Here is a 13,949-nt window from a genome sequence, read left to right on the forward strand (position 1 = left end):
CCCCCCCCCCCTCCTTTCCTCCTTTTTTCCCTCCCTTTGTCCCCCCTCTTCCCTTCCCCTTTTCCTTCTCTCCCCTTACTGTCTCCTTTCCCATTTCCTTTTTTAAAAAAAAAAAATTGTTAAGTAATTTTATCTTAAAGCTCCAGCTTTTGCACCCAGCCCTCAGGAAACACCAGGTGCCCACACAGTGACTGAGTAGAGGAAACGCCCAGGACACCGTTAGAAGGGCACAGGCAAAGCAAACCCACACAACACCATTCTCCAGCCCCATGTGTCTACATAGGAAATATTTTAGTGTCAGTTTGAATGCTCCTGGCAGAGCAGATTACCCATGACTTTGGCAGTGACCGCAGCGCCCAGCCAGCACCAATGGAGTACATCAGCACACGGGGGGGCACGGGGGCCGTGGACTTCGAGGGAGCCCTCTTCTCTGGCTATGCACCTGATGGTGGGCTCTTCATGCCCAGCTGCATCCCCTCGCTGGACAGGCCCACATTGCAACAATGGAGCCACCTCTCCTACCCTGAGTTGGTGAAGGAGATATGTTTCCTCTTTGTCAAGCCTGAATTGATCCCACGTGGCACACTTAGCGGTGAGTCTCAAGTGGGAGCTGCTTGCAGAGATGCCTGTGAGGATTTCGGGGTGTTTGGGTGCTGCCTTAGCTTAAGCATCTTCACAGTGCCCAGAAGATGGAGCCTGCTGCACTATTGCCTGACCTTTTCTCTGCCCCTTTCTCTTCTGTCACCTTACTGGGGCTTGTTACCTTTTGGAAAATGTGTACCCTGCATGCACATGGGGACTGTGATGATTGCAATAGCAATTGCTAGTGCTGTGGCCCTGCTGACTGCTGGGGGAGTGCAGTGCTAGCACCAGACCTTACCTTTCTGCCAATGGCTTTCAGCTACTCCATGCTCTCTGTGATTCCATTTGTAATGTTTTTAAACCATCCTTTCCACCAGAGGGCAGCTACAACCTCTGTCTCAACAGTGTGCTAATGATAAAAGTTTCCTTTATTTTGTGATTTAACAGTTTGCTTTGATTGTGTCAGGTTTCCTCTAGAGTTCTTCACTGCGGAGCTATTGAAGGCAATGGAGCTTGGCTGGCTTCCTCCTAATAGCTAAAAACAACTTCTTCTATCTGTCACCTCTCCAGCTCTGAGAGTCTTTGCCTTTGCTTCCCAGGAGCACACAGTGCACAGATGCAGGCAACCACAGATAAGTTGTCCTGTACCTATTCTGACAGCACTTTTAATTGTTTTTCCACTAGATCTGATTGACAGGGCTTTCAGCAAGTTCAGACACAAGGATGTTGTTCATCTGTCCAGGCTGAAGGATGGGCTGAATGTTTTGGAGCTCTGGCATGGGGTTACTTACACGTTCAAGGATCTGTCCTTGTCCTGCACTGGGCAGTTTTTACAGTATTTCTTGGAGAAAAAGCAGAAGCACATCAATGTTCTGGTTGGTGAGTATTTCTCTTTGGAAGGGGGAAAGCTTCTGGGAAGGTTTTTACCTTGAGAGCCATCATCCTACAGCCCACCATATAGGTACCCCAGAGTAGTGGTGTTGCCTCATGGGTGACTGATGAGGGATCCTGTCAATGCCAAGGAGGCTCCTCTAACCAAAAGTATCTCATGGAGCACCTCCACATCTTTTTCTTGAAGTCTGGTGATGCAATTTTGATTGGTGTGTCAACGTTTGCATTTCTTGTTTCTTCATTGCTTTGAAACAGGGACTTCAGGGGACACAGGGAGCTCAGCAATTGAGAGTGTGAGAGGGCAGAAGAATGTGGACATCTTTGTTCTGCTACCCAAAGGGTTGTGCACCCAGATACAGGAACTTCAGATGACCACCGTCATTGAAGACAATGTCCACGTCTTTGTTGGTTGGCATTATTGTAGGATCGTCTATGTTGTGGCCCTGCTGTGTTGAAATTGTGACCCTAAATGTCTCCAGGGGCTGCTGGTTTTGCTGCTGCAGCCAGCTGGGTCATTTCCATCACAGTGACTATGCCCTGCTGTCTTGCTAAGGAGAGGCTCTTAGCCCGTGTTCCCACTTTGATGACTGAGTGGTTCAAGACTTTCTCTTCTGGTCTCCATTCACCTGCACTGAATTGAACGCCATTTATTGGAACTAAAGGCTGAAGGGGTGACCCCACTTCTTTTTCCCCCAATTTTATGGTTTAAGTAACCCCAACTCAAACAGCCCCTGAGACAGACAGCCAGCTCAGGACAATCCTGGCTGCAGCAAACCCCAGGACTTCAGTCTGGCCCTGTTTCTGAGCAGAAATGCTTTGTGCCCCATGGCACTGATTTGGCACTGATTTTGGCACATCTACTCTTTCCTTTTTCTTTCTGACAGTTCATGGGAACAGCGATGAAATCGATGAGCCTATCAAGGAACTGTTTGCTGATGTCGATTTTGCCAGAAGGAACAACCTGATGAGCTTGAATTCGGTCAATTGGTCGAGGATTATGGTGCAGATTGCTCACTACTTCTACGCTTACTTTCAGTGCACCCCGACCCTGGATAGCACCACACTGCCAGTGGTGGAAATTGTTGTGCCAACAGGAGGCGGGGGAAATGTCACAGGTGAAGGGAGGAGAGATGGGTTAGGGAAGAGAAAGAGTGCTCTGTGACCTGAAAATGTTTTGCAAATGCTGGGCATTGCTATTTATTAAAACACCCACTCTCTGGTAGGATTTCTTCAGAACCACTTGTATTTTATTACTCATGTCTGGTTATTACTCATTGAAGCGTCTCTGATGATTTGCAAGGTGCAGAAAATCTGAAACCACCCTTTAATGATGACTGTAGCTATCTTGAGGGTGGACGCATTGGAGAAGGACAGAACATGTTTGGTCCAGAAAAGAGGGAGAATACTGTGGGTCTGATTTCCCTAGTAAGACTTCAATAGAGGTGTGAAGTTCTCCCTTGTCTTACCTGATTTAGATAGCGTGCTGTCAAGAGGGCCACTCCTGACTGCCTAATCTGGCCATTTCAATGTGAATCCTTGACTGCCTCCATCCTGAATTAGGCACACAGCAGTAGTATGAAAAGGATTTAATGCACTCAGCTGCTTTCACTGTATTTCCAGGCTGCCCATCTGAGGCATTATTAATAATCTCCAAGAACCTCCAAACTTCTTCTCTTTTGCTGGAGTGGCACCTGTCTGACCTCTCAATCTCCTGCCTATCCATCTTCAGATCTGGAGATGTTCAGTGGGCTGGTTTGCCAGGAGGTGCATTTTGTCCTAGGATTTTGTAATATGGGGCTCTACCAAGGCATTTAAGATAGATATCTGGAGGTTTATTAGGGGTTGTCATTTGTGCTCACTTCTGAACTTGGATGCTCAGTCAGCTTACAAAACAAATTCTTTGTTAAATCTGTTTTTAATGTTTCTTTCTCAAGTATGCATGTGTTTTTTCACTTTTGTTTCTAGCTGGCTGTATTGCCCAGAAGATGGGTCTTCCAATTCAGCTGGTTGCTGCAGTTAACAGCAATGACATCATTCACAGGACTGTTAAAGATGGAGATTTCTCACTCTCAGGTCGTGTGAAGGCTACATTAGCATCAGCCATGGATATTCAGGTAGATAATGAATTGGAACAAATGGAAGATAATGAACGTACGTATTTTTAGGTTTTTTTTTCCTTGTACTTTGCTATACCTGGTTTATAAGACTGTAATTTTGCCACTGGCAGTGCCTCTCAGTGATGCACTGGGAGGTGTGAGTCATCCTGAGCATTTATGCTGCAGACTGCTGAGCTGAGACAGATCAAACATCACCTTCTCCCATACTTTTCAAGGCTGGACTTGGTAATCTCTGTTGCTAAATGGTGAATTTCTGGAGATTTGCTATGTGCAAGCTTGGAAGGAAAGGACCGTTTTCTCAACACCTCTGTGACACTCAGAAAAGTATAAATCCTGTCACGTCCCAGGGTTTCTGTTGGTGCTTCTGGAAGGCTGCAGCAACAGCAAGAGAAGGGAAGAAGCTGGAGTAGCCCTGAAGAAATGCCTCATCTATGACCGTCTGCAGTTTGTGCAGAGCAAAACAAGTCCCAGCAGGCAAAGGCATCAGAAATGAAAAGTCATGGGGGGACAGAAAGCAAGTGCCTGGAGACAAATACCAGGAAATAATAACAGCAAATACTCTTTCATACCTACCCTGTGATCCTCAGGGATTGGATCTGCTTCCAAACAAGTGACCTAGGTTTGAAATACTTGGTGTTGTATCACCATGGCCTTAAGCTACTAGAATTTTCCAAGAGCTGTTCAAACACAGTGGGAGAACTTGGGAGCATGGAGGAATACGGTGTTTTGCAGAGAATAAGTTGTTTGCTCCCATCACTGGGCTGCTGTGGCCTGCAGTTTGAAGTTCCTCCAGTAACATGAATATGTGGGGCTCACTCTCCCTTTTGGTTGCCTTTTCTGCAGTCTCCAGCTAGTGACTAACTGGAAAGATGAAGGTAAAACAGAGCTTATAGTGTGGATGACCCTTTTAAGGAGAACTTCCAGAAGAATCACAGCACACGCTGTGACTTTCAGCATCAGAAGCCAGCCAGGGGATTTATTTTCTGGGCCTGAATTCAGGCAGCAAGACTTAGCTCGTGTCCACAAGCCAAAACTTCCCTTGGGAACAGTTTTCAGTGTGACCCATCCTCCTGACTGAGCCCAGGTGTCCTTCTGGACAGCTCTAGCACACGGGACAAAAACAGACCATAGAGATGAATAATGTGAAGATCAAGGCTCCCACTGGGGGCCCAGCCCAGACTGACTGGGTCTGGATAGCAGAGGAAGGCATAAGCTGAAACAGATGGAGGTGGAAGGAAAACTTCTGGGAGTGGGAAAAGCAGAAAGGGAAGCAGAAGAGGCATCAGGAGGATGGGCTGGAGGCACCTCTGGTAGCAGGTCATCAAAGTCCAAGCGTGCTAACAAGTAGTTTCTCAGGACACCTGGGTCAGGACAGCCTAAACCAGGGGACAGCCTAAAGCAAAGGGCAGGCAACACCCATACTACAATGAAATTACAGGCTGAAGGCGGTGGAAGATGATGGTGGGAAGATGTAGAACAGGAATGGAGCTGTAAGCCACCCAGATAAGGACATCAAAGGCTGAGCAAGTCCCGATGACTTGCCAGGGGAGGACAGGAGGGGAGGAACAAGAGGTCATAGGAACTGTCAGGTATATAGAACTCATTCAAAGCCAGCACTTCCCTGCAGCAGAGCAGGAATCTCAGAGATGTGGTGAGGACTTTGTATCAGGTGTTCCTTGTCCTGTCTGTTTCTACAATGTACCTTGGTCAAACCACCTGGCTGGACATTGCTCAGTGCTTTTGAGCACATGGGAATGAGAGAGCAAGCAGTGAGACCCATTTGGGACCCTTTTGTCTGGTATTGCACTGAGTTTTGCTGCGGTGTTGTAACGCCGATTGCTACATAGCCATACAGTCCAGTCAGGCCCTATATGTTCCTTACATGTTTACAAAGATTATTGGTCAGCCCTGCAGGGAGCTGAGTGTCTCATTAAGTAACATGGGAGCTGTGTGATTCATAGCAGCATCTGCAGCACTCAGTAAAACCGCTGTATATTTCTGGTTCTTAAATACATAGCGTGTTATTAGCCTGGTTTCCTCAAGGTGATTATACAGATGTGGTCTCGCTGTCAATTTATCAGTTGTCCCCTCATTAAGTTGTTTTAATCTGATGGTCACTGCCAGACTGCTCAGATGGGTCAGGAGTCTGAAGGACATTGAGTTCCCAAAGAGAGCTTGGGGATGTAGGTGTGCAGGGAGAAGGCACAAAACCTACCAGCAAGAAGAAGGTGCAACAGGGCCTCACCCCAAATTAGACATCAGACAATCCATACAGCTGCTCTCACCCTGGGACAGATGCTCCCATTTCTGCTGCTCACATGTTCCCTTGTCATCCCAGGAGCCGTACAATGTGGAGAGGATCCTCTGGCTGCTCTCAGGTTCTGACAGCCACCTGACAAAAACACTGATGGAACAATTCACTGTGTCCAAAAGCCTGAAGCTGCCAGAGAGTTTGCACAGAAAGGTCAGTCCTTCATGCCCATTCCTCTGTGTGGAAGGAGATTTACTGTTTCCAGTTGGTTTTGACTGGAACAGGTTGCCCAAGGAGGCTGTGGATGCCCCATCCCTGGAGGCATTCAAGGCCAGGCTGGATGTGGCTCTGGGCAGCCTGGTCTGCTGGTTGGTGACCCTGCACATAGCAGGGGGTTGGAACTGGGTGAGCATTGTGGTCCTTTTCAACCCAGGCCATTCTGTGATTCTATTACTCATTTTCACAATTAAAAAAATCACATTTTGGAGACTTTCCAAACTAAAATCTAAGAGGAGCTTTATGTAATAATAAAAAAAAAAAAACAAAAACCAAACCTTTAGATAAAAGCACTTATAGTTTTTTTAGGTAGGATATGAAATCACCCCTTCTTGGCCACTGAGTGCCTGCATTAGCTGTGCAGTGAGTCAGGCCGGGGTGGACTGAGCAGTGGATCCTGGCATGAACTGAGTGTGGTGTTGGGAATGGGTGTGGGGTCCACTACTGCCATTCAGCCTTGATATGGTGAATGGGACCAGGAGTACAAAGCAGAGTGAAATACAAGAGAAAAGTGGAGGTTTGAACTGTGAAGCTCTTTGGGTGAGATGCAGAGATCTACCTCATCAACCAACGTGTGCTGTCCCAAACAAACATCATTTCTGCAGCACCTAGGCCTGCTTGTGTGTCAGAAATATAAGAAGAAATCCTCACATTACTAAAATACAGATGCAATATATAGACAAGATAATGTGAAAATGCATTATTACAAAACTGGGGGAAGGATACATTTCCAGCAGCACCTTCCTCCAGCTGCAGCAGACATCCCTTGTCTTGATTATGTGGGGGAAACCGCCATCCAGTTGCTACTTCCAGCCTTCCTGTTTCTGTTTTGCTGGGTGCCCATGGCATCAACTCCATTGAAAGGAACACGTGAGGTGATGATGCTCAATGCAAACCTCTGTTTCTCTTGCTGCAGGTCTCGGAGACCCTGCGCTCGTGCTCAGCATCTGATGAGGACATCGTGCAAGCCATGCAGCGCTGCTGGGAGGAGAACCACTACCTGCTGTGCCCACACTCGGCCGTGGCTGCTCACTACCACTACTCACATCTGGACAGCTGTGCCAGCGGATATGGAGACAGGTGTGCTGGTCAGCTGTGTTAAAGGACCAGAGCATCACTTTCCAGCTTGCTTCTCTGCCTACCGCTCGGGGCTGACATCAAAAGATTTCTTGCTTTTCTTTTCAGCACACCCCGCTGTTGCTTAGCTCCAGCCTCTGCTGCCAAATTTCAGGATGCTGTGCTGCGAGCTGGCCTGGTTCCCGAAATCCCTCCTGAAATCACTGCCCTAACAGCGATGGAGACCCGGTCCACTGTCCTGCAGCGAGGCGAGGATTGGGCACGAGTGATCCAGGACCGCATCACAGCTGTGGAGCAGTGGTGGGGGAAACGTGGTGCTGCTCTGACCTCCCCGGGACAACAGGGTGTCAATGGACAGGCCTGAGCATTAGAGATGTGGCTGGATGATACCCCAGGGCTCATTTTCCTTTACCCGAGAGCTCTCTGTTACACTGAGATAGAAACCTACGCTTCCTGTGCAATTAATTATTAGCTGGAACATATTTTAACTCTGAATTATTAGACTCTTTAATAATTTTTTCACAAAAGAACTCTGCAATCGTATTCTCTTTTTTTCCTATAAAGTTATGAATGCTGATTGAAATGCTGAAGGAACATCTTTGTCTCATCATTGTTAGCCGTCACAAAAAGCTCCCTTAAAATTATCCGCAGTCATCGCCTACCTTCATTCAGTGATTCTGTCCCTGAGCATCTTGTACCAGACCTACCGGAAGGAGTAATGCTGGGTGTCACTGTCAAGCCATTGTGGCTAGGTATTAAGAGGAAATTCTTTGCTCAGAGGTTGCTGAGGCATGGGAACACTGCCCTGAGGGTTTGTGGGTGCCCCATTCGTGGAGGTGCTCAAGGCCAGGTTGAATGGGGCCGTGGGCAGCCTGAGCTGGTGGGTGGCAGCCAGCCTGTGGCAGGGGTTGGGACTGTATGGGCTTTAAGGTCCCTCCCAAGCCAAACCATTCCATGATTCCGTTGCATTGATTCCTGTGTTTTGGTTTATTTTGTCAGCATGGATGGCAGTTAGCAGTTGAAGATATATCTTAGAGCAGCCTCAGAATGGGGGCAGTGTGAGGAGAAGGGATTCCCAGACCTCCCTGAGAACGGGATCACTCCAAGAGGTGCCTGCTCAGTTCTGGGGGGTGCACAGATGGGGATTGAGATGCCTGTGGTGCATGTACAGGCAAGGATGGAGCTGCAGGGCTGGGCGAAAGCATTCTGGGAAGCAGAATTGCCATTGCAAGGACTTGTGACATCCCATCTTTGGGTACCAAGATAGGGACTGGGCACTTTTGGGACCTGGGAGCTGTATCCCCTAAAGTTGTGCTGTGCTGGATTACAAGGGGCTTGTTTGCACTTTGGAGAGGAGGTTCATGTGCTGCTCACGGAGCTTTTCCACTTCCCAGAGCTCATGTGAAGATTTGAATGCTTGTTGCAAACATGAAGGACAGAAATGGGTGGTTGGTTTTTGTTTTTTTTTTTTTCTTTTGTGAAGTGGATGAGAAATACCAGCATATGGGATCAGGGATCTGAGCTGGAATCGACCTCACAGCAGTGCACACCTTTCAAAGCAACATGCTGCCCTTGGGTTAAGTCGTGTTTAATAGCCCAGAATGTTCAAAGCAGTAAATGCCTCTGTTCCATAACTGCTGGAAATGAACCCAGGGCTGGAGTGAATCTGCTTTTAGGAATCATCCCAGCTACCAAAACTTGCTCAGTGTTAGTATTAAATAGTGGCTGTGTCCCCTGGCTGTGGTTATTATAGGGGTGCCAGCCACTGGACCTACATTGTAGTGCTGTATCTCGCAGCTTTTGGTCCAGTCTTGCTGCAGGCTCTTCCAGGGCAATTTCCACTGGAAGAAATAGGAAATGGGAAATTCCCCTTATCTTCAGACTGAAACTTCAGGACTTTCAATACCACGTTCCCATCATGTACATATAAATACATAAATACCTCATGTGGGAGCTGCCTCCACAAGCCGTGCATCTGGCAGGATTCTTTTGTGCCTAAAAAGGGAAAGAAAAAAATGGGAATAATTACACCAGGGGGGAAAAATCCCCTTTTGCCATAAAAAAAAAAAAATAAAAAATAAAAAAATTTCCCCATTACATCAAAGGAAGGATAAAAAATGGGAGGGTAATCTGAAGGTTTAGTGGCATTTAGCGGGGTAAAAGAAAATGCTGTGAAGTAAATCAGCAAGGGGATTTGCAGAGTGTGCAGGGAGAGCAGGGAGCATTGCCCGGGCTGCAAGCTGCCATGCCCAGCACCCAGGCAGCCTTTCTCATCTCTTCACCACCCCCTGCTTGCTTCCCATCCAAAGTCAGTGGGAGAGAAAGGATACGTGCCACCAACGAGGCCGCCTCCATCCCCAAAATGAAGTGTTTAAAAATGATGCAAAATGCAGCTGAAGGCCTTGTATTGGAGTAACAATGCAGCCTTTTGCTTGGCAATTACTTGCTCCTAGTGCTGACTTTTTCATAGGATCACAGAATGGCCTGGGTTGAAAAGGACCACAATGCTCATCCAGTTCCAACCCCCTGCTGTGTGGAGGGTCACCAACCAGCAGACCAGGCTGCCCAGAGCCACATCCAGCCTGGCCTTGGATGCCTCCAGGGATGGGGCATCCACAGCCTCCTTGGGCAACCTGTTCCAGTGCTTCACCACCCTCTTTGTGATGGCTTTTTTCTTTTAATTAATGATGGAGGTGATGGTGAGGTCTCCCCCCTCCTGAGATCTGACCCCCACCATCAGCAGGTCCTTTCATTTTGCAGCATGTTATATGGGTTGAACTCCACCACCTCTAATAGCCGCCTCCCCAGACTTTGTGGTTCTCAGACAGGGCCAACTGCCCTGCTGTAATTTAGCTCTTAATCATAACTGAAGCCACCCTGTGAGGGGGAGAGGCCTGAAATTGCAGGCAACTCCACATCCAAGAGGAAGGTTGCAAATCCGGCTGGCCAGGAGCAGCAGGATGCATGAGTGAGGGGTTCCACCGAGCTTTGTTTGCAAGAAGAAAGGAAACAATGAATGGTGAATAGGTCCCCTTGCTCCTGTATCGCCCCTGAAGCATCCTGCTGGGGATCGTGTCCTGTGCAGGAGGTAGAAGAGGGTTGAATTCCTAAATATCCTATAGAGTGGACAAATCTAAGGCACTATGAAACCTCTCTTGGTGCTCTCCAGGCAGGAAAAGCCTGTTTGGTTTGTGTGGAGCCAGGAGTTGGACTCAGTGATCCTTATAGTTCCTTCCAACTTGGGATATTGTGTGATTCCATGTTTTCTGATGGAGGGGAAGGCATAGATGCTGTAGGATTGCTGTGACCTGCAGAGGGCAATGCACTGCCACACAACCCAGCCCTGCTGTGGGGACAGGCCTGGGGACATCTCCCAGCAGGTCCCATGAGAGGCTCAGGGACCCAATTCATCCCCAGAGTGGGTGCTCAGAGCTTCCACACAGGCTGAGTGGGGAGGAACAAATTTGATGGGAAGATGGAAGATGTGAGGAGGAAAGTCATGTGGAAAGGTGGATGCTGGTGGTATCTCTCTATCTGACACCTTAACAGCTGGCTGAGGGCTCTGGCAGGTCAACACACTTCTTAGTTAGACAAACATTATTTCTGTGCCTTCCAGAGCTGTGCACAAATCCAGGCCATATCATGAAATAATTCATTTCAACATCAGCTGCTTGCCCTTTTCTCCAGCAAAAATTCCAGTTTCCTTCCTCTAAGTAGGTCTGATCCATGCATCCCAGGAAACAGGTGATGCCCACAGTCTCCAGTCATCCTCTGTGGGAACCATGTATCTCACCAGGCACGTTCCCTAGAGATTGGGACACTTCACAGGAAGGGACAATATGGCTGGGGCTCCTTACCCCATGTATTTAATGGGAAGAAGTATGTTGGGATGGGGCTGTAGTGTGTTGGGGTGGAGATACAGCGTGTTGGGATGGAGATACAGTGTGTTGGGATGGAGATACAGTGTGTTGGGGTGGAGCTGTAGTGTGTTGGGAGTGTTGGGATGGAGATACAATGTGTTGGGATGGAGCTGTAGTGTGTTGGGATGGAGATACAGTGTGTTGGGATGGAGCTGTAGTGTATTGGGACGGAGATACAGTGTGTTGGGATGAAGACAATGTGTTTAGAAGAAGATGCATTGGGATGGAGATACAATGTGTTGGGACACAGTGCGGTCTCACATTGCTCAGTTGGTGTTTTCTACCTCACAGTTCATGCATTCCACAACATCTTGCTGTTCTGTGGGCATTTTTGGTGTATGAAATTTGGGATTTGGGACACCTGTCCCAGTATGGGTTGAATCTGCCTAGCTAAACATGGAGGTCTGCCCTTTAAGCCATCTGCTTCCAAGTTAGAGGTCATTGCCTCATGCCATGCCCCATGGAGATGTGGATACCAGTGCTACACTGCAATTCACCACTCCAATCATTAATAGTTAGTGTCATTAAAAATGCTATTAAAGGGAAGGATAGAACAACAGGATGTTTGCAGGGCTAGCTGAGATGAAATATGGGCAGTTCTACAAATCTCAGAAAGGCTGAGGATGAGGATGCTATTTCCCTCCAGCAGAGCAGCTCAGCCTTCCTTCATCCTCACCCGTCTGCCTATGGACACCTACCCTGTCCCTCTATGCACAGGGCTGATTTTGGGGCATTTCATCAGCTGCCCATGGTGTCACGTCCTCCTCCAGCACTGCCTTTATGGGCCGGAAGGAGGAGTCCACAGCACAGTGAATTAAAAGCCAATTCTTTAAAACAGCGTTCTGAAGGTTTGGGTGTTGAATTATTATTTATAATGCCCCGGGGGCACTGTGTAATTTATGGACAGGTATGAAGACAAGTAGGCGCTCAGACGTGGGTATGAGCCCAGTGTGAATGCCGAGATAGAGAGATAGATAGTTGGATAGATGAAGATAAGCTCCTTGGCCAGCAGAGCTGGAGATTGGAAAGCTCCTATAGATGTGAGCTGTGCTAGGGTCAGAGCTACTATCCCTGTGCTGCCACTACACAAAAAGTCATCCCAAATATGGTTCAAATTGTTTGTTTACTTTTTTTTTTTTTTTTTTAATTTATCCCAAGTGCAAGGAAAAAAACAAAAAGGAATTGCTTTGTTGTTGCAATTTGCTGCTAGGCATTCCTATGTGTGCTAATGATAAGTATTAATTAAATAGCTTGCTGTTGTCTTTTAAATGCAGTTCTTTCAGGCTGTAATTAAACACAGACACCCAGCCCTTTCTGTCTGCATAGAAAGAGGCAGGAAGGCCTCCGAAGCGCTGCTCTTCTTTCCTTGTAGCAGGAGAGAAGTGGAAAATGAAGCAAAACCAGTTTCCACTGCAAACTCACCACCCTGTGCATGTCCTTCATGGGGAGAGCAAGCAGCCAAAGGAAATTAAAGGAATGCAACTTCCAAGATACCAGCCCTGCAATCAAAGGAAGTTTCTATGCCCTTAAGATTTTGCAGCTTCATGCATTCTGAAGGTGGAGGAGATCACTTTGCTTGATCTCCAGTGCCAGGCAGGCTGTTGTGTACAACACTGCCGTGTTCATCGAGTCCAGCAACTTGTTGGCTGGTGAACATTTTGATGTGAAGATCTACAGATAAGTGTCCATCCCTCCTACTCACTTCTTCAGGCTTTTTCTAACTGGCTGTGCTGTGAGTGCCCATCCCAGTGCTGCTCCTGTGGTCAGTGCTGAGGGTGTGGGGAGAGCTGCCCTCACCTCTCTGCCTTCCAACAGAAACTCAACACAAACGGCCTCTAGAAATGTAAATTAAAAAGTTCAGATGCTCACAGGATGGAAAGCAACCCCTTAAATGAAATTCTTAGTGATGCAGAGTGGCACCTACACCCAACACTGTTCCTGACTTAAAGATATCCTAGCTTCACTTGCCTGAAAAGCTGCTGCCCATTGACATATGCACAAAGGGATGCTGCATTATTTAGGGCAGGGCTGGTCCAGCAGCACAAGGGTGCCAGGTGGGGATTTTCCCCAGTTATTTCTGTTTTAGAAAGGAAAGAGAAAAGGAAAAAGAAAAGAAAAGAAAAAAAAAGAAGGAAAGAAAGAAAAGCTGGCTGTGTTTGGAAATTATATACTTAATTGAAAAGGGATTTGGACTTGTTTGGGTTATAATAAAATAATTTGTTCCACCATAATGAGCTGGTTTTGACCAGGTACTTCAAAACCTATTTTGAGTTAAATGTAGATACATACTTTTAAACCCAAAGGATTCAGTTTTACTCAAAATGGCTGAAATTGTATTTAATGTAGGGCAAAGGGAGCAAAAGGGATTATTACAAAAATTTGGGAAGTTTGAAAGTCTTTAAAGCACCACGTCCAGTGGAAATGGTACACTACTGTGAAGGATTCCCTCCTCTTCAAATGTGCAGTGTCTCAATGGAGGAGGAAGTGATGCAGGGAGGAATCATAGAAGTACAGATTCACATAATCGTTTGAATTGGAAGAGACCCCTAAAGGCCATCTAGTCCAATTCCCATGCCATGAACAGGGACACCTGCAGCTCCATCAGGTGCTCAGTGGGACCCTTTGCAGCTGCAGTCTTTTGAGGGTCCCCTGCTGCCCCTGGGCACTGCTCACCCTCCGCCCATCCCTATCCTCACTGCCCTGTGGAGTGCAACCATCCCAGCTCCAGGATGCTAACAGGCACTGGGCACTGTGCTCCCTCAGCCCCTCACATGCATTGGATGGTTTAGTTGTTATCTTTAAGATAATTACAGGCCAGAGGCAGTGAGCAGGAAG

The 13,949-nt window shown here is 47.4% G+C and overlaps 1 protein-coding gene across 5 annotated transcripts in view; it reads left to right on the forward strand.

Annotated features, from left to right (window-relative positions):
* Window positions 1-7,784, forward strand: part of THNSL2 (threonine synthase like 2) — an 8,454-nt gene extending 670 nt beyond the window's left edge. Inside the window, exons 2-9 of one of the 5 annotated variants that reach the window (XM_042871625.1) lie at window positions 468-592; window positions 1,267-1,461; window positions 1,729-1,881; window positions 2,358-2,588; window positions 3,439-3,587; window positions 5,929-6,054; window positions 7,034-7,197; window positions 7,303-7,784. In XM_042871625.1, coding sequence (XP_042727559.1) covers window positions 468-592; window positions 1,267-1,461; window positions 1,729-1,881; window positions 2,358-2,588; window positions 3,439-3,587; window positions 5,929-6,054; window positions 7,034-7,197; window positions 7,303-7,558 — 1,399 coding nt within the window. In that variant the 3' untranslated portion in view covers window positions 7,559-7,784. Of the gene's footprint in view, window positions 1-53; window positions 593-1,266; window positions 1,462-1,728; window positions 1,882-2,357; window positions 2,589-3,438; window positions 3,588-5,928; window positions 6,055-7,033; window positions 7,198-7,302 lie in introns of those variants that run through there. The other 4 variants (XM_042871624.1, XM_042871620.1, XM_042871621.1 and 1 more) reach the window with 4 other exon arrangements.
* Window positions 7,785-13,949: the final 6,165 nt, after the last annotated feature.

The sequence above is a fragment of the Lagopus leucura genome, unplaced genomic scaffold (genome assembly GCF_019238085.1).
Source record: "Lagopus leucura isolate 7727_CA_CO unplaced genomic scaffold, USGS_WTPT01 Super-Scaffold_100004, whole genome shotgun sequence".
NCBI lineage: Eukaryota > Metazoa > Chordata > Aves > Galliformes > Phasianidae > Lagopus > Lagopus leucura.